The sequence below is a fragment of the Eurosta solidaginis genome, chromosome 1, assembly GCF_040869045.1.
Source record: "Eurosta solidaginis isolate ZX-2024a chromosome 1, ASM4086904v1, whole genome shotgun sequence".
In the NCBI taxonomy this organism is placed as follows: Eukaryota; Metazoa; Arthropoda; class Insecta; order Diptera; family Tephritidae; genus Eurosta; species Eurosta solidaginis.
Window position 1 is genome coordinate 257,892,435 of NC_090319.1, and position 21,758 is coordinate 257,914,192.

General features: G+C 36.0%; 1 protein-coding gene and 1 long non-coding RNA gene across 9 annotated transcripts in view; both read left to right on the top strand.

The window, feature by feature from the left end:
- The window catches only part of LOC137237161 (very long chain fatty acid elongase AAEL008004), a 127,522-nt gene extending 115,116 nt beyond the window's left edge, over window positions 1-12,406 (top strand). For all 8 annotated transcript variants that reach the window (XM_067760482.1, XM_067760479.1, XM_067760478.1 and 5 more), the window contains 2 exons: window positions 10,628-10,764; window positions 10,841-12,406. In XM_067760482.1, coding sequence (XP_067616583.1) covers window positions 10,628-10,764; window positions 10,841-11,038 — 335 coding nt within the window. In that variant the 3' untranslated portion in view covers window positions 11,039-12,406. The remainder of the gene's footprint in view (window positions 1-10,627; window positions 10,765-10,840) is intronic.
- Window positions 12,407-20,425: 8,019 nt separating this feature from the next.
- On the top strand, window positions 20,426-20,970 carry LOC137242261 (uncharacterized). The gene is made up of 2 exons (XR_010950159.1): window positions 20,426-20,526; window positions 20,590-20,970. It is a non-coding gene; the product is annotated as an uncharacterized lncRNA (long non-coding RNA).
- The last annotated feature ends 788 nt before the right edge of the window (window positions 20,971-21,758 follow it).

Genomic DNA, 21,758 nt, shown 5'->3' on the forward strand with positions numbered 1-21,758 from the left:
ACATTATGGACCTACATGCGGCGTCAAAAATTTTCATCTTTTTTGAGATACAAATGCGAGGGTTATTTATGTATTTTAACCATGTAGCATTTATAGCTGTCTTAACCTCTGCCAGTTTCGCCTCAAGGTGCTTTATGTACGATAATTTTTAGTTCAATAGAACTCCCAAGTACTTGTACTCATTAACAATTTCAATGATCTCGCTCCCATAATTCCATTGAAAAGTAAGAGACCTGTTACATTCCCTGAAAACATTCCCCACTGCATACTGTACTCGTAAAGCTCATTTATCATTTTTTGTAAAACTTGTGCCGAGTCGGCTAAAAGCACGATATCATCGGCGTACATAAGAGCTTTTACTGTTGTGTCCGCAACCTGTACACCGCCGGTGAGACTGTCACTTAGGTCATTTATATATATCGAGAAAAGAACACTTTGATTGACAGTAAACGACTCAGAAAGCACTCCATCAAACCATACCTGACTTGATGTATCTTTATAAATGAGTCGCAGAACCTCTATAATGTGGCTGGAGAGACCGATTTGAGCCAACTTGTAAAAAAGCATATTCCGAGGAACTGTGTCAAAAGCACATGAAAAATCCACAAAGAAAGCGAAAGTTTTCTTCTTCGCACTGAAGTTTAAGTGTACTATACTAGTTAAATTGAACAGATTGTCCATTGTTGAATAGTTTTTGCGGAAACCCACCTGGTATTCCGTATTTATATTGTTACAATAAAGCCACGCGTTGATGCGGCTCAGCAGCAAACCAGCGAAAATTTTATAAATCGAATCAAGCAGTGATAGGCCCCTGTAGTTGGATGGAAGATCAGGGTCACCTTTTTTGAAAAAGGCGATTATAATAGCGCTGCGAAACGAATGAGGTACTTGTTTTTTTTAGAAAAATTACGTTAAACAAAGCAAGTAGTTCGGTTAAGAGGGATTGTGGCGCATATTTGTAAAACTCATAGCTGATACGGTCTTGGCCAGGAGCTTTGTTGTCTTTCAAACCTTTGAGTACAAGCTGCAGCTCGCGGAGCTCAAAAGGGGCATCGAGAAAAAGGTCGACCACTGAGGGCAACGTCCATTGCATGGAGGGTGCTTCATGTGTATCCGACAACAGCATCTTAAAATGATTATATAAATCTCCTAGCGTCAAACTACCAGTCATACTATGAGGACGGTTTTTTAACGAGTTATCAACCCGCCACCAGTTTTTTGAGTTTCTTACTGTATTAGTTAATTTCTTTGCATCTATATTCCAATTTTTTCTTGGAGCACAGTTTAGAATAGCTAGAACGAAGTGCAACATAAGATACGCGAGCTTCTTCAGAACCACTGGTTCTAAGTTCATCTAAATGTTTCAACAACCCTTTGCGCGCCTTAAAACATTGGCTGTCAAACCACGCATTTTCCGAAATATATTTAGGTTTCCTACAAAAAACCGCAGCAGCAGATTTTGCTTTACTTTCCAACGTTGTTACCATCACATCAGTTAATTTATCAGTAGCCTCCTACGCTAAATTTTGTTACTTACAGGAATATACACCAGATTTAATGCAAACTTACGGGTATTTGCACGCATTGGAGAATAAATAGTTATCACTTATTAACGCACTTAAACTTTATTCGATCTGAATGAATTCATCAAAAAAAAAGTAATTAGCAAGTTTATATAACTGGAGGTACAAAAGTTCAGCAGGTCCGTAAGTCTAGTTTTGCAAAGTCACACACGGGCATTGAGCTAATACGATCAGCAATATCTTTGCGTATGCTTCGGTTTCCATGCTAATTTCGCGGGGCATATGCTTAGAGGGGTATTACCGTCCTTCACTGAAACCACGTATTCGATGCAAAGCGGCAACCAATAGCGTGCTTAAATCTAACTGATTACTGCTTACTCAGCTTTAGCTCCTTTTATACTCTGTGATGTCTCGTTCGCATACTTCTAGGCGTTTCTATTTCTAGAATTTACTACTTGTTTACCAGCTATAAATTTCTCAGCTATAAATTTCTCAGCTATAACAACAGATGCACGATTATTATAGCTTCTCGCATAGCCATATGCGCGTGTATATGTGAGTGATACTTCCACCGATGATTGCCTACTTTTGGGAGTATCTCTGATATGTGCATGTATTTGTGCGTTTCTCTCCGCTGCTTGTTTGGACATATGTATAGACATAATGATTGATTTGTTGAGGTGCATACAAGTCACTGCTTAGTATCGGCTTAGAGATGATAGTATGCGAAAAAATGGCAACAACTCAATTCTTATAATTTAACATTCACACTTTTGTGAATTGCTCATTCGTCAATGTTTGAGCTCATTATTTTAAGGGTGCTTTCACGAGATTCTTTGTATGTACATTAGGGCGGGTCGATTTAAAAATCGCTCATTGCTCTATGAAAATCGTATTCTAGGGATCAAAATAAGAAACTTTGCCGAAGGAACCATACCTCTAAAACGAATTCTGATGTCCCCCCCTTTGGGTCGAACTTTTGGGTAGGGGCAATTTCAATTCTACCTGCTGTGTCTTGTGGTGGCTTAAAAAAAAACAACACAAGCAATTTTACGATCTGCAATTGTGTCACAGTGATACCTTCATTTTTTAAAACGGCTGAATAAAAAACCCACACAACTATGTTTACGACATGCAAATGCATCACAGTGATGCCTTGGTTTTAAAAGGGGATTGTAAAAACGCTAATTTCCAATAATTTTTTTAAATTTCTTTTCTATTACTAAGTTAAATTCATTTTTTCATTTACATATGTTCTGAATAAATAAATTTCTAAAGAGAAAAATAAACTCCAAAAAGAAAAAACATATGCATTTCAAAGTGGGATTTTTCAAAATTTGCCCCTACGACCCAAAGGGGGGACATCAGAATTCGTTTTAGAGGTACGGTTCCTTCGGCAAAGTTTCTTATTTTGATCCCTAGAATATGATTTTCACAGAGCAATGGGCGATTTTTTTGCCTCCCCACAAATCGACCCGGCCTAATGTACATACATATGAGCCCTTGATTTTGAAAGTGGTCTAAGTCATATTTTCCTTGTTTCGAGATAAGTAGAGTTTTGCGTTATAAAGGATTGAAAAATATTTTTGCACTATGGAAAATGATTTTTCGACAGTAAAGTAGTGCCAACAAACAAGAATTTATTATGGTTGTGAAATTTATTACCATTTTTAACTGGAAATGTGCTTTTGAAAGGTTGGAAATGACTTAGACCACTTTCAAAATTAACAGAATGACTTTATAAATGACTTATACCAAGGAAACATTTTAATTAGTAATTAACATTTTATTCAAACTCATTTCATTATAACAAAGTAAATTATTTATTATGACATATTTAGGGAAGTGAAGTGTTTGTGAAAAATTGGTGGGATATAGGGTAGTAAATCCATCATATCTTTATGATTTTCTTTTGTTATTGGTCTAATAGTTGTGTATAATGGAGGCAAATCAATATTTGCATATATTCTAGGTCTTAATTTTTTAGGTTAGAGGTCTAATATTTTGAATTCGGAATTGTCATCCAAGGAAGTTTTATAAAACATCTTATGTGGAGATTTTTTTAGAAATCTGATCCATTGAATTTTAAGCCAAGACACAGCTTCTCCATTGGTGTTTTTCTTTCTATTATTCGTTGAATCTTTAAGTTTTTTTGTCGAAATAAAATTTCTCTGAGCCATTTGTACCACCAAAAATGGGTTTTTCTTTTTACATACTTCTATTAAACTATAATAATGCTCAGGTATGTATAAATAATTTGATTTTTTAATTTTAGTTTCTATTAAACCAAAATCCCGATCATTTGGCAAAAAAGAATGGCCGGATACCATAAATTTATGATCAACAGTTTCAACATTATTATCAGATGACTGAACAATTTTTAACCAAATTAAAGCTATGTTGATGTTACGATTTTGTCCTGTGCATGCATCACTGTAAGCTATGACATGCTTTTGAGTGGTAATGTCCTGAATGTGCTTTAAGATGCAAGACGCAACTTCCTGTGATCCCCTTGAAGCGATTGTTTCATCCCATACATACATTTTAGCATTTTCATTGTGGAAATTATGAAACCCTAAATTGTATACATACATGTTGCGCTTATAATAAGCTACCGAGACAGAAAGTTTTGGGTAAGAAAGTGCTTTCTGTAGATCAAATGTGAAACCGTAATATTCACTCGGGTTATCTTTTGCTCTTTGTATGTCTTCTGTCAAACTTTTTCTAGCCTGTTCGGCACTGTTAAGATGGGAATCATGAATTTCCATAAGATGCAACTTCTCGTCTTCGTTACTGGATGCTTCTATTTTTAGTTTTAGTGAATCACACTATTGGCAAGTGTCTTTGCGAGGAGTATGAAAATTTAAGTTGAACTCCGTATTGAAAATTTTCCTGTAAGTCCACTCCTTCACACGTGGTGTATTATTTTCATCACATTTTTCTACATACAGCTCATACATTTTTCGAATATCTAAGTCAGCACTTAAATACTTTCGACCTGAAGTGTGATGTGATCTCGTGTAATGGCTCTCACATGCTGGAAAACTCAGAATATGTTCTCGTACCACTTTAATTTTTTCTTCATCTGTTTTTCTCGATGAACCAGTCATTTTGCCACGTAAATCCATTCCAGGGGATTTAGCATTTAAGGAACGGCTTAATCTTCCGTAAGATATTTTAAAAGTATCCGTAAATTTATATGAAACTTATAACTACATTTTCTCATGTATCCTTTGTTATTTCTGGGTCGCCTTTGCTTTATTAATAGTTTTCCAACCAAACCATGCAGAAACAAATTCTCTTTTTCGAAACTTGCTAATTTCCAAAATGCATCAAAATTAGCTTTCCTGTCTTCATATCCAATTGCATTTATACATTGTTTGGAACAAAGGCAATATTTATTTTCGAAAAGTTTGCCACTCACAAGCTTAGACTTTTTTGTTTCATATTCCTCTCCCCTATTTCTCTTAATTTTTCTTAAATTTTGTGCATAATTATGTTGATTTCGGCTCCTCTTTCTTGATTTCAAGTTAATTTCTTCCATTTGTAGGGGTTCCGAATTCACTTTTAAAGTATCAGTTGATTCATCTGAAGACGATATTACTCTTATTCGTTTCCATTTCTTGGGAGCATTACTTACACTTCTTCGCAGAATAATGTCTACAATTAACTATATATAGAACATTTTTACATTTTAAGGATTACTTAATCATACCTGAATCGTTATCTGAAGGCATTACAAAATTACTATTTATTTTCCAAAATTTCTCAACAGACTGACTTAGACCACTTTCAAAATAAACAGTTTCTATATTTTGTTTAACAACCAAAAAATTCATTCAATTTTACGAGTTAATTTTCATGGCATACCGCCAATCTCTTCAGATTATGTTATTTTATTATGGTTAGATAACAAGTAGCTGATAAACTCGATTTTTAAAAATTTTGACTTAGACCACTTTCAAAATCAAGGGCTCATATATTGCTCTCGATATGACCATAAAATTATTAATATTAAATGTCAGCTTATTGCTACAAAGCCACCTGTATAGCGAGTTCAAGTCTTCCAGCATTATCGATTAGTGCGTCATACGCAAATACCCTGACTTTGCTAAGTTTTAACACCGAAAAGATATCGTTTATATGTATATAGGTTACATGTGGACCGGCATAATCTCGGTCCTTCTGACAGTCCGATTTCTCTCATTCGAGATCACCGAATCAATGGCTGCTTTTTTCGGTTACCTAAAAAAATTTTACACATTGGGATCATCCAAATTTTAATAAAAACCTTTTTGTGGAGTGCTTAATTTCTTAGAAGATTTTGTAGCTGAAATGTCCTTATTTCATATAATCGTTATTTAAATAACTATATTCCTCATATAAATTTACCACATCGATAATTATGATAAAGAACCATCTCCAGGCTGTCAACTCTATGTCAAGGTGAATTCAGTACCAGGTGTTGTTATACTAAGGCGAATTCAGTACCAGGTGTTGTTATCCCAACAGCTGATTGCTTCTTCTTGATTATTTTCCATACAGCGTATTGTACTTTAATATGTCAGTTAATCGAAATCAATTAAAATTTTCTTTTGACTTGACATTCTTCTGCACGGCGAATTCGTTGAATTTGCTTTGCCGCCACCTGGTATGGATTCGCCTTGCTCTAGGTGAAGGCACGAAATACGTTTTGATTACCCTGGCCATATGGGTGGACTGCTCGCCATGCAAATTGAAAACCAAAAAAAAAGGCACGAAATAAAGGAGAAACGTGAAAACTTGACAGTTAATAATCTAGTTCCTAGGAGTGGGATATACATACGTGAACGTGTAGATAAACTATTAAGGATTTATTGTAGACTAGTGCGTATGCAAAAGTTGTCTTATTAATTTATTTTTAGATTTAACCGCGGCATCCCGATCAGAATAAAACGCTCAAGACATTATTTATTTTCCTCTTGCAAGCCAAACTTTAAAATTGTTTATTTGAAAATATATATTTTCCTATTTTATAACTCATTTTCTTAATGAAATCTTAGGCCACGTTTACACATGCCTTAATATACAATAAATCTTCAATAGATAATTTACGCATTTACATATGTTCCATCCGAGGGAACTAGATGATTTTCTGTTAAATTTGACGTTTCTCTTTTATTTTACGCAAGGTGAATCTATACCAGGTGGTGGCGAAGCGAATTCAACCGATTCGCCGTGCAGAAGAATGTCAAGTCAAAAGTAAATTCTCATCGATTTCGATTAACTGACGTTTTGTTGTACAAGGCGGTTTTTGGAAAATTATCTAGAAGAAGCAATCGTCTGTTGGGATAACAACACTTGGTACTGAATACGCCTTGATTTTGTGCTTCCAATTAGAGATTACACTCTAGAGGTGGAACTTTTTTATGAAAAAAAAAAAATCCGCATCTCTAAAGCTTGCTCATAATTACCGATTATCGAGGGGAAAACTTATATGGGAAATCTAGCTTTATAATTAACGGTTAGGAGCTAAGTACGAAAATGAAGATAATCTCGTTGTATGTAAACTATGTCTTATGTTCTATTTCTATTAGGTACGTTTGTTTTATGTATTGTTTTATTATATTTTGATACGTTATGTTGTTGTTATTATTGTAGCAATAGACACTGCCCAAAGGCTTTGGAGACTGTTATCGATGTTGATGGTTCTTTGTCGGATAAAGATCCGGACCGTTCCGGTAACAAGCACCATTAAGGTACCATTTCGACCTCCTCGATTTAATGTGACCACATTGAACCTTCTAGTGTATGTTAGTCCCCTCTTAAGACAGGCATGCCTGATACGTAATGCTACTCGTCGCTGTGCGATTTTACTTTATATTACACTGTGCAGCAGCCGGCTGGATATTGGATCAAACCCACTTTTTTGTAGGGATTGAGGCTTAAGTAGGCAAAGTACTATCTCCGTTTTTCGAAGTTAGCCTCCAAAAAATAGATATCGGCTTTCGAAGTTCGAAATTCTAGATTTCGAAATTTTATTTTTTTTTGTTGTTAACGCGTTCAGCAAATTAAAAAAGTAAAAATGTGGTCGTAGTCCGCCTTTTTCTTTTATTTGAATGACTGAATTCTTATTTTGAAAAATTTTGAAAAACAGCTGTTATAGGAGGTGAAATGTCAGAACTTCGAAAATTTGAAAACCCTCATATTTCCTAATTTTCGCAACCCATATAAAAATCCTAATATTGCTGCGAAGGTGGTTAAATGGCTTTTATTTTGGTATGCATATCTTTAAATTTTATGAAGAAAAATTTGTCAAAACCTTTGTTTAAGCGAAAAAATTCCTTTTTTTACCAAAAATTTATTCTAACCACACAATTTCCAGCTGGTAAAACTATTTAATATTAAAAAAATCATAAACTTGCATTAAATGTGCTATTTTTTAATCAAAACACTGCGTTTTTATACTTATGAGCCCTTAACAGTACTTATTTCCACTGTGCTTCCCAACATATGATGGTCATCAAGTGTGCGATGCTTTTAATGTAAGTAAATTAGAACAGCTGAGATTTGGTATTCCCCCAGTCCCACTAGCGTATAATACAGGCAGGCTTGAAACATACAACAACTTGAAAGTCCTTCCCAATTATATACAGTGCGAGCATTCCAGTGGAGAGTATGTGCAGACATGAAAGTAGTAGCCACTATCATGGGACTGCCGCCGTCTGGATGGCCAAAGAATATGAGTTTTATTTGTTTGTGGGATACGCGTTATACCGGAGATCAATGCAATAAAACAGATTGGCCACTTCGATAAGAATATACTGTTGGGAAAGCAAACGTCATAAACAGTCCTCTAGTAAGTCGTGAGAAAATCTTGATTCCGCCATTACATATAAAATTGGGACTAGTAATAAACTTTATAAACTCATTCATTGAAACCAATGATGCCTCAAAAGCGTGTCTGAGACAAATGTCTCTTAAACTTTCTTGCGCCAAAATTGTTATTACTAAGGTTCTTGGAAATCAGCGCGATGACAATTGTATAGATTACGCCACCAACCTAGAGGAAGCGTTTTCAAAAGCACACGTCCACATGTCTTTAAAAGTGCATTTGATGCATGCTCATCTCGACTGGTTAGAGAGACAACTTTCTACCGAATCCGATGAACAGGGAGAGCTCTTCCACCAAACAGCTATACCAATGGAGTCTCGATACAAAGGCAAAAAGCTAAACGCCATGATAGCTGATATATTTTGGTGACTAAAGATTGCTGAGGAAAGCTTGGACGAGAACGAAATTGACGGTGACCAAGGCGTTAACGGTATAGATTAAGAAAATAATCTTGTTTCAAACAATATGTAAAATCATTTGTAATAGGTATATCTTTTAACAAATTTAGCTTAACAAAACACAAGTTTAACTGCAGTTCTACTGTGTAGTCATGCTTTATTTGATTTAATTGTACAAAATTTTTAGGTAGAGACTGGTTTAGTTGTCGTTTTTACACACATTTAAATCATGGCATAGATGATTGTCATAATTTGTTGGGGAGCACAGTGGACAAAAGTACTGTTCAGAGCTCAAAAGTATAAAAACGCATTGCTTTGATTTGAAAATAGCACATTTAATGCAGGTTTGTGATTTATTTAATATTCATTAGTTTTATCAGCTAGAAATTGTGATGGTTAAAATAAATTTTTGGTAGAAAAACGCATTTTTTCGCTTAAACAGGGGTTTTGCCAAATTTCTCTTTAAAGATATGCATATCAAAACAAAGGCCATTTAACCACCTTCACAGCAATACTAAGATTTTTGATATGTGTAGCGAAAATTCGGAGATATGAGGTTTTTCATATTTTCGAAGCTCTGACTTTTCACCTCGTATAACAGCTGTTATACTAAATTTCTCAAAAAAAGAATTCCGCCCTTCAAATAAGGGAAACGAGCGGACCACGACCACATTTTTACTTTTTTAATTTGGTGAACGCGTTAACAAAAAAAAAACTAAAAATAAAATTTCCAAATGTAGAATTTCGAACTTCGAAAGCCGATATCTATTTTTTGGAGGCTAACTTCGAAAAACGGAGATATTGCTTTTTATACCTAAGCCTCAATCTCCTCAAAAAAGTAGGTTTGGTCCAATACCCAGAAAACAAGTTGATTTTGTCGCATAGTGTTATAACTGGTTGTTTTATACTTTCTTATGTTGTTTCGTAATGTGATGTTATTTTGTCTTATTATATCTTAAAACGCTCTGTTCATTAATATGCCTTAATTATACTCAGCGTGCTTTGCACACAGAGTATATTAACTTTGATTAGATAACGGCTGGTTGTACAGCACGATAACTTGAGTAAATATTGAGATATCTTCACCAAATTTGATACACTAGCTTATCCGGACCCACAATAGATTGGTATTGAAAATGAGCGAAATCGGATGATAACCACGCCCACTTTTTATGCAAAAGATTTTTAAAAGGGTCGTGGACGAATAAAATAAGCTATATCTTTGCAAAAAGAGCTTTATATCAATAGAATTTTACTTTCTAAATTGAATTATAACAATAAATTGGAAAACACTAAAATTTTTGAAAATGTGTGTGGCACCGCCCCTTTTATGTCTAAGCAATTTTCTGTTTCAGCACCCATGACTCGAAGAAAAATTAACATATCGTAATGAAATTGTGTCAACATATTTTCCTTATAGCGGAAAATATTTCTAGTAAAAATCGCCGGGATCGATTAAAGACCATGGCAACTTTGATATAAAACAAGTTTAAAAGGGTCATAGACTAGAATAGAGTTATAGCTTATTAACTTACAAAAAATAGTTTTTAATCAATGATATTTCACTTATAAAGTTTTTTTGTAAGAGGAAATGGGGAGAAACTTTTTTTAAACGGGCGGTGCCACGTGTTATATAGAAAAGTAATTTATCTGAAATGAAATGTACAATTGAAGCTCACGCTGAGTATATAATGTTCGGTTACACCCGAACTTGACACCTTTACTTGTTTTTTTTTTTTTTTGTTAATTGCCAAAAATTTTGTGTTAAGTTCTACTCATGTATGAAATTGTGATAATTTAAACTGTATTTTATTTTATTTTTCTTCAAAAAGGCGGTCACGGCACACTGCTGGGCTTCATTAATTCTTTCATTCATATTATTATGTATGCCTATTATCTGCTCTCCGCATTGGGTCCCAAAGTACAAAAATATTTATGGTGGAAAAAGTACATTACTATTCTACAAATTGTAAGTACATAAACTGAGATTTAGAGGTAGCATGAACTTGCAATTATAATCAAATACTTTTAATCCTCCTTTGCAGATTCAATTTCTTATCATTTTTATGCATACGCTTCAAATTCAATTTCAACCGAACTGCAATTTCCCAAAACCAATCGCTGCGTTACTTACATTTAATGCTGGCCTGTTCACATATATGTTCAGTTCTTTCTATATCAAAAACTACAATAAGGAAGCTGCATTGAAAGCCAAGGCGAATGGAGCCATAAAACAGGATTGAACCGGTCTTCAATTGCTTCTTGCTATACGTTTCACTATTTTATGGCAAATTGAATGTCTCCATCATGCACCCAAAATATTTAATCCAAACTCGACTTAGCACAAGTATTCATATGTGCAAAGGGGAAACAATTGTAGCGTTCCTAACACACAACTGATGAATTATACGTTTGCAATATGTTGAAGCTTTTGAAGGACGACAATAAGAAACGATACGTGATTCATAATCAACACCCCCTGAACAATAAACGGTCAAGATAGGTATAAAATCAACATTTTGAGTAGATGTAGCGTGAAAAAGGTAGGATAAAAGGTAAAGGTATTGGGTGGACTTGCTGCATGTTGCTAAAGAAATCAGTAAAATTTTTAACATAAGTTGCAGGCTAAAAACGCGACAAATACCATAGAGCTTAAGAGATTTAACGCAGATGAAAATAGATTTAAAATAAGTTTTGTGAATGTGGTTCTAGGCTGAGGGTCCGTGGATACATGTGTGCATAATTGTACATATTTAGCGTATAAGTAAATATAAAAAAGTATAGTCTTATGTACGTATATTTAAATGTTATCTTTAATTACATTTTGTGTAGATAAGTAAGCGCAAACAAATATTAACTAAAAACTATAGCGATCGTTGCCCCTCACACAAACTTAGGCTCTATTCGAGCTTAAGAGCCAGCCTTTGAAATGGAACAATTTATGTAACTGAACCAAATATTTTACTTTAGTTAAAATTTTTATAATGAGAATTTGGTTTCACAACTAGTCAGCCTGAGTAATGAATTTGCTCGAATAGAGCACAGAGCAAGGTAGTTGTGAAGTAAGCCTAATGATTAAGCAAAATTGATCGAAAAAACTTTAAAAAATTGTATAATTCAAATGTGGCTTTTTACATAATTTTTTTTTATTCTTTTTTTTTTTTTTTGGTTTGTGGCATGGTTCAACTATATGGTTGGCTCCTCTGTAAAGCAACAAATTATGTCTGTTCAAATTGTCAAAATTTGTTTATTGGTATTAGGCGAATGGAATGAAATGAAAACATAAAACATAGCAGTTTTTGTGTGTAGTAAGAACATGTTGTCAATGTGTTGGTTTCATTTTGAGTTTGCCATCTCTTTTTGAGAATCCCATCAGCCATGCAATGAAATAAATAAAATCAGCTGATGAGATGAGCCAACCATATAATTGAACCATGGTTTGTGGAAAGAGCGTGCGTCAAAAAATAAGAATGTTAAAGGCTTTTCGTGCATTGTGTTATGTATGTATGTAAACGCTAGACTACAAATTTTGTACATAAGAACTACAACAAACATTCAGGCATACTTATATACATATGTGTTGTAAATTTCAAAATGAATAAATATTTAAAAAAAATTGTTTTAAATGTATTTTATTATGTACTAACTCCCAAAATAATTATCCAGACACGATCAAATATCAACTCTCCCTTATAAAAGATTCGATCGAATATCGTTAAGACACCTTTCTTATCCCGTATGTATATAAATAATAATAACAACGAAGCCAACGTCTGGCATTTTAATAATACCATTTACAGCCTATTCGAAAAGTATGTTCCTAAACATAATTTTGCCTATGTTGAACCAACCCAAGTATGGTTAACTAAAGAACTTAAAGCTTTAAAAAATAAAAAACCCCGGTCATTTAAGTTATACGAGAAATCAAAGACTACTTGCGGTACTCGAATTTACGTCAGAAGTATTTTGAACTCATTAAAAAGTGTTATAAGCCTTATATCTGTAAGATGAAAAATAATATTATCCGCAATCCGAAATATTTTTATGGTTTCGTAAACTCCAAACGCAACGTAAAGGGGTTCCCTCCAGTTATGAAGTTCAGAGATTTTTTATCCAACGATACTCAAGATATTGTAAATTTTTTTGCACAATTTTTCAAAGCTAATTATTCCATAGATGGCTTTGCTCAGTCACACAATTATCCCTATCAATTTCGCTCTAACAACTTAATCACTACGCCAACTATCTCTCATGACGATGTTTTATTTTACTTCAGGACCTTAAAGGAATCTTCCAAAAGCGGTCCTGATAAAATTCCCACATGCTTTTTAATAAAATGCGCAGATTATGTCTATAAGCCTTTAACTAACTTTTTTAATCTATATTTGAAGTGTGACATCTTTCCATCAGCGTGGAAAGAATCTTTTCTCATTCCTCTTCATAAGAACGGGAGTAGGTCTCTCATTAAAAACTATCGGGGCATAGCTAAGCTCTCCGCTATTCCAAAATTATTTGAAGCTATTGTTACCAGCCTGCTCACACTTCCGATCTCTACATCAATTGCTAGTTGCCAACACGGATTTTGGAAGGGAAAATCCACTATTACCAACTTGCTTGAATTCAAAACTCATGTCTCAAATGGGTTTCGAGAATACATGCACACGGACGTTGTATACACAGACTTTAGTAAAGCGTTTGACAAAGTATGTCACTCGCTACTTATTCGTAAACTGGACATTCTGGGCTTTCAACCAGGTCTCACGTAGTGGATATCGTCTTATCTTCTTGATAGAACCCAAAGAGTTATCTTTAAAAATGCTTTGTCTGATGTCATTGATGTAACTTCTGAAGTTCCTCTGGGCAGTCATCTTGGCCAAATTCTGTTCTTGCTGTTTATAAACGATATTTCTACAACAATACAATTTTCTAAAATCTTGATGTATGCTGATGATGTAAAATTTTTTTTATCCTATGCGTCAAGCGAAGAAAGGTCTCTTTCACAATCTGATCTGGACGCATTGTACAATTGGTGCACCATCAACTATATGCCACTTAATCTTAAAAAATGCAAATTTATGTGCTTTTCTCGTAGATTACTTCAGCCAGCTTCCTACTCTCTTAACAATTATAATCTTGAACAGGTATACAGTTTTATAGACGTTGGTGTTAATATGGACAATAAACTTAACGTCCACCTTCATATTACTGCAACTGTTAATAAGGCTAGAGGAGTTCTAGCGCTTGCAAAGCGATGGTCTAAAGAATTTAGTCACCCATATGTTACTAAAGCTCTTTTACAACATTAGTCAAGCCGATATTAGAATATGGTGCAATAATTTGGAACCCGAGCTACCAGGTTCATATTGATCGGCTAGAATCAGTCCAAAAACAATTCTTACTTTTCTCCTTAGAGATTTCCATTGGGATTCTACGTGTAATCTGCCACCTTATACTAACCGCCTGAAACTTATTAATCTTCCCACCTTTGCTAGTCGTAGGGAAATGCTTGGAATTGTATTTATGATTAATTTATTAAATGGTTCGGTCTCTAGCTCATTTCTGTTGAGCCAAGTAAACTTTAATGTCCCTTCCCGGCCTTCAAGACATTTTAAACCTCTCTACCTAAAACATTGTAGAACATATTTTGAATTAAATGAGCCCTTCCGCTGTTTGTGTCAGAATTATAACTCCCACTCTAGCACATTTGATGTTTCGGACTCGCTTTTTTGCATTAAAAAATCTGTTCTTTCCTCTCTTAATAGTAACTAACTGTATTCATTAATATATTGAATTCATTTTCTACTAATTCTATGCATTATATGTATGTATATTAATTACTAATACGTCATTTATTTCTTCCGTAGAAAACAGGCGTGAGTTCGCGTGATCCCTTATGTGCACCAAGCTCCTTTCTGAGCACCTCGCGTAAGCTCCCTTCTGAGCTTCTCACGATGGCTGATCTGATAAATTTGAATTGTTAAATGCATAAATTTACTTTTATTCAATGTTAACCTTATAATTTACAAGCTATAATACTTTTTGTACTCATTTTATACTTCACCAGTCGACCGTTTTCATTTTGTGTCGACTTTAAATAAATAAATAAATAAAAATGATAACTTGGCGCGGTACGGTAAGGATCCCTCACTAGCGTATGCACCTTGTTGTTAGTGCGAGGGCTTAGCCCACCATCATAGCGCCCGATGCCGTTGCGAAACTTACAGATAAACCTCCAACACAGTAATGTGGCGTCAAGTGCACTCCTCATAACCTTTGAGAAGAGTTTGTTTGACGTGGTGCTGAACCAAGAGCCATGACTCTCATCGGGAGGAAAGGATTCTGGGCTCAGCACGCGCGGACTTTGCGTTTACTACGTCCAAATGGAAGGAAGCAGCAATTAAGGCGATAGTTGCACATATTCGATCAACTTCGAAAGGCATGGGCCCAAGAGCGGGGCTGTAAAGAAGATTATGTGTAGGTCTTACAACCTTGGACAAAGTTACTTCAATCATTTAGAAGAGAGGACTGAAGCCTCATGACGGGTATTGTGACTTGACACTGCCTTCTGACGTCACATGCCTTTAAATTAGGCTTGGTCAGTGATAGCACATGTAGGAAGTGCGGGTTTGAGGAGGAAATGATCGAGCACGTTTTGTGATGGTGCCCTACGCTTACCAAACGAAGACTCTAGCTGTTAGGAGTGATACAACAGTCGGATCTAGAAGCAGCAAGTGGCAAAGGCTCTAGAAGTATCTAGTATTTGCCAAGAGGACAGAGTTATCTTTTAACATAGGTCCTGGTTTTTGATAGGGGTTTTCAATTTGGTCGCTAAATAAACTTCTTGTAACACTACGGACTCATTAAGTCTATATGAGGTACTCACGGACCGGCCTGTGCAACCTAAACTAACCTGGCGCCGTACACCTACGAGAAAATTAGGCTGAGTTTCTCTTTCAATTTGCGTCGATCTTCCTCTTAATTTTTCGTACAAAATTCGCGGAACGTGACCTAAATGTTTTATGCCGACTTCGATTGGCATCTGTAAAGCAAATAAATTTTGGTTAAGAAGCTTTTCATGGCAGGAATACACTCGGAGTGCTTGCAAAGTCTTCGGGAAACTTGCTTGACACGGACTTAAACCCTGAACCTTCGTTGGGGTAGACGAGAACACCACCTTCACAGCCTAGCGCACTATGGAGTAAGTTGATAAATTCGAATGTTTAGGAAAAGTATGAATTACAACCGAAATTTTTACTTTAAAGGACGCCAAGGTGCATGCTATTGATAGGTTGTCACTGCTTTTTATATGGGCGAACATTGAACTCGTTACAAGTTAGCCAACCACGTTTACACATGCACTAATCTACAATAAATCCTCAACACATAATCCACGCGTTTAAATAAAACTAAACATACCTCTATTTTTTTATACTCAGTTGAGCAGAGCTCACAGAGTATATTAACTTTGATTGGATAACGGTTGGTTGTACAGGTATAAAGGAAACGAGATAGATATAGACTTCCTTATATCAAAATCATCAGTATCGAAAAAAAATTTGATTGAGCCATGTCCGTCCGTCCGTCCGTCCGTCCGTTAACACGATAACATGCGTAAATTTTGAGGTATCTTGATGAAATTTGGTATGTAGGTTCCTGGGCACTCATCTCAGATCGCTGTTTAAAATGAACGATATCGGACTATAACCACGCACACTTTTTCGATATCGAAAATTTCGAAAAACAGAACAAGTGCGACAATTAATTACCAAAGACGGATAAAGCGATGAAACTTGGTAGGTGAGTTGAGCTTATGACTCTGGATAGAAAATTAGTAAAATTTTTGACAATTGGCGTGGCACTTTTAAAAGTTTTGCAAGCTGTAATTTGGCAGTCGTTGAAGATATCATGATGAAATTCGGCAGGAACGTTTCTTCTATTACTGTATGTATGCGTAATAAAAATTAGCAAAATCGGAGAGCGACCACGCCCACTAAAAAAAAATTTTAACAAAAAATTTAATATCTTTACAGTATATAAGTAAATTATGTCCACGTTCGACCCCAGTAATAATATGGTGCAATAAAATACAAAAATAAAATAAAATTTCAAAATGGGCGTGGCTCCACCCTCTTTCATTTAATTTGTCCAGGATACTTTTAATGCCATAAGTCGATCAAAAATTTACCAATCCTTGTGAAATTTGGTAGGGGCTTAGATTCTAGGACGATAACTGGTTTCTGTGAAAAAGGGCGAAATCGGTTGAAGCCGCGCCCAGTTTTTATACACAGTCGACCGTCTGTCCTTCCGATCGGCCGTTAACACGATAGCTTCAGCAAAAATCGATATATCTTTACTAAACTCAGTTCACGTACTTATCTGAACTCACATTGTATTGGTGTAAAAAATGGCGGAAATCCGACTATGACCACGCCCACTTTTTCGATATCGAAAGTTACGAAAAATGAAAAAAATGCCATAATTCTATACCAAATACGAAAAAAGGGATGAAACATGGTAATTGGATTGGTTTATTGGCGCAAAATATAACTTTAGAAAAAAATTTTGCAAAATGTGTGTGACACCTACCATATTAAGTAGAAGAAAATGAAAAACTTCTGCAGGGCGAAATCAAAAGCCCTTGGAATGTTGGCGGGAATACCGTCCGTAGTATTACATATATAAATAAATTAGCGGTACCCGACATATGATGTTCTGGGTCACCCTGGTCCACATTTTGGTAAATATCTCGAAAACGCCTTCACATATAGAACTACCAACACTCCTTTTAAAATATTCATTAACGCCTTTCATTTGATACCCATATCGTACAAACAAATTCTAGACTCACTCCAGGCCCACCTTTATGGCGATATCTCGAAAAGGCGTCCACCTATAGAACTAAGGCCCACTCTCTTTTAAAATACTCATTAACACCTTTCGTCTGATACCCATATCGTACAAACAAATTCTAGAGTCACCCCTGGTCCACCTTTATGGCGATATCTCGAAAAGGCGTCCACGTGTAGAACTAAAGCCCACTTCCTTTTAAAATACTCATTAACCCCTTTCATTTGATACCCATATCGTACAAACAAATTCTAGACTCACTCCAGGCCCACCTTTATGGCGATATCTCGAAAAGGCGTCCACCTATAGAACTAAGGCCCACTCTCTTTTAAAATACTCATTAACACCTTTCGTCTGATACCCATATCGTACAAACAAATTCTAGAGTCACCCCTGGTCCACCTTTATGGCGATATCTCGAAAAGGCGTCCACGTGTAGAACTAAAGCCCACTTCCTTTTAAAATACTCATTAACCCCTTTCATTTGTGATACCCATATCGTACAAACAAATTCTAGAGTCACCCCTGGTCCACCTTTATGGCGATATCTCGAAGAGGCGTCCACCTATAGAACTAAGGACCACTCCCTCTTAAAATACTCATTAACACCTTTCATTTGATACCCATATCGTACAAACAAATTCTAGAGTCACCCCTGGTCCACCTTTGTGGCGATATCTCGAAGAGGCGTCCACCTATAGAACTAAGGCCCAAGCCCTTTTAAAATACTCATTAACACCTTTCATTTGATACCCATATCGTATAAACAAATTCTAGAGTCACGCTGGTCCACCTTTATGGCGATATCCCGAAAAGGCGTCCACCTATAGAACTAAGGCCCACTCCCTTCAAAATACTCATTAATACCTTTCGTTTAATACCAATATCGTACGAACAAATTCTAGAGTCACCCCTGGTCCACCTTTATGGCGATATCTCGAAAAGGCGTCCACTTATAGAACTAAGGCCCACACCCTTTTAAAATACTCATAAATACCTTTCATTTGATACCCATATCGTACAAACAAACTCTAGAGTCACCCCTGGTCCACCTTTATGGCGATATCTCGAAGAGGCGTCCACCTATAGAACTAAGGCCCAAGCCCTTTTAAAATACTCATTAACACCTTTCATTTGATACCCATATCGTACAACTGCATTTTAGAGTCACCCCTGGTCCACCTTTATGGCGATATCTCGAAAAGGCGTCCACCTATAGAACTAAGGTCCACTCCCTTTTAAAATACTCATTAACACTTTTCATTTGATATAGAACTAAGGCCCACTCCTTTTAAAATACTCATTAACACCTTTCATTTGATACCCATATCGTACAAACAAATTCTAGAGTCACCCCTGGTCCAACTTTATGGCAATATCTCCAAAAGGCGTCCACCTATAAAACTAAGGCCCACGCCCTTTTAAAATACTCATTAACACCTTTCATTTGATACCCATATAATACAAACAAATTCTAGAGTCAACACTGGTCCACCTTTATGGCGATATCGCGAAAAGGCGTCCACCTATAGAACTAAGGCCCACGCCCTTATAAAATACTCATTAGCACCTTTCATTTGATACCCATATCGTACAAACAAATTCTAGAGTCACCCCTGGTCCACATTTATGGCGATATCGCGAAAAGGCGTCCACTTATAGAACTAAGGCCCACGCCCTTTTAAAATACTCATCAACACCTTTCATTTGATACCCATATCGTACAAACAAATTCTAGAGTCAACACTGGTCCACCTTTATGGCGATATCGCGAAAAGGCGTCCACCTATAGAACTAAGGCCCACTCCCTTTTAAAATACTCATTAGCACCTTTCAGTTGATACCCATATCGTACAAACAAATTCTAGAGTCACCCCTGGTCCACATTTATGGCGATATCGCCAAAAGGCGTCCACCTATAGAACTAAGGCCCACGCCCTTTTAAAATACTCATTAACACTTCATTTGATACCCATATCGTACAAACAAATTCTAGAGTCACCCCTGGTCCACCTTTATGGCAATATCTCGAAAAGGCGTCCACCTATAGAACTAAGGCCCACACCCTTTCAAAATACTCATTTACACCTTTCATTTGATACCCATATCGTACAAACAAATTCTAGAGTCACCCCTGGTCCACATTTATGGCGATATCGCGAAAAGGCGTCCACCTATAGAACTAAGGCCCACGCCCTTTTAAAATACTCATTAACACTTTTCATTTGATACCCATATCGTACAAACAAATTCTAGAGTCAGCCCTGGTCCACCTTTATGGCAATATCTCGAAAAGGCGTCCACCTATAGAACTAAGACCCACGCCCTTTTAAAATACTCATTAACACCTTTCATTTGATACTCATATCGTACAAACAAATTCTAGAGTCACCCCTGGTCCACCTTTATGGCGATATCTCGAAAAGGCGTCCACCTATAGAATTAAGCCCACGCCAAGGGCGTTCCCGGGGAAGGGCAGGGGGGCCGTTTCCGCCCACTTAACGGATGAAACTGAGCTTTAAAAAATCTACAACAATCATTTTTTAGAATTCCTAGAATACCAGAGATCTCGAAGTTATTATTAGTTTTTAAAAGTCCAATTAATAATTGGTATGTTTTCATGCAGTTGCATAAGTTGATCAGCCAAATTCAATTAATCGTGATTTTGATAACTTCGAATGACAAATGCATTTGACCCTTCAATTGTACTAGAAAAGTGCACCAACGCACCTATTGCTGTACATCTCCGACAATATCGATAACCATCGATTACACGTAAATAGCTAAAACAGCTGACAATTGCGATCACTCTTTGTAATTTTTTGGCAAGTGCAACATAAAATATAAGCTATGGATATAAGAAAGTTTTTTTGCACCTCTGGGTGTAAGTATCTTTTTATTAGTTATGGTTTAATTATTAGACCATAACCCTTATTTGTTAATACAGCTTCAAAAAGAAGACATAGCCCAACTAGTTCTGATGAGTGTGGAATATCCAGCGGAATCACCTGTTGCAAGCAATATTGGAGTTGTAAATTATCATCACAATGACATTGGGGAATGGGTCAATGCCCGAAGCTCAATAACTTTCTCCCAAAAAGGGGAGCTCCTTCTAAACTGTTGGGTACCACCGGCGCATTATGATTTTTCAGCTGATGCTGAGCATTTACAACGAAAGTTTAATTATAATTGGCTCGAAATGTATAAACCATGGATGGTATATTCAAGCAAGCTAAAAGGAACTTTCTGTTTGTTATTATTGCTAGTAACACTCTAAAATTTGTAGTGAGGGTGTATATAAATATATCATACTAAAATATGTGAAAAACGCATTTTCGAAAAATGTGTCAGTTAGGGCATTTGTGAATTAAGGTAACGATATGTATTTCATGAACTTTCTGGGTAATTTCTCGATACATGTTCTTGTAAATAAGTGTGAATCTAAAACTAAAAGACTGAATATCCTTTTTCCAGGCATATTACACGGCTTACTGATGCTGAAAATAGAATCTGGAGATGAATGCCTAAAATCAAAGGTTGAAGCTAACAAAAATGCACCATATACGTCTCCAAGAATCCAAAGTGAGCTGTTAGAAATTTGCGCAAATGTGTTAAAATTATATATTTGCAAAGATATAAAAGAAGCAACGGCATACAGTATATTGGCGGACGAAACAGCGGACATGGCAGGAAAAGAGCAACTTTCTATAGGGATTCGTTTTTTTGATCAGAGGCAAATGCTTATTCGGGAAGAATTTATGGGCTTTGTAGAACTCAAGTCCATGAAGGCAGAAGTAATAGCTGATAATATCAGGGAATTGGTTTTTGCATTAGACCTTGACCATCTAAAATGCGTTGGACTTGGCTTTGACGGATGTGCTACCATGGTTGGTAAAATCAATGGTGTCCAACAAATTTTAAAGAAATCCTTTCCGAAAAGCCTTTATTTTCATTGTGCAAGCCATAGACTTAATTTAGTAATCAATGACTTGAACAAGGTTGCCGAAATAAGGAACACAATTTCCACAATTAAAGACATAATCGTTTTCTTTAAAGAATCACCTATACGCAGACAGTACGTGTCCAATATCCATTCGCTTTGTGAAACCCGATGGT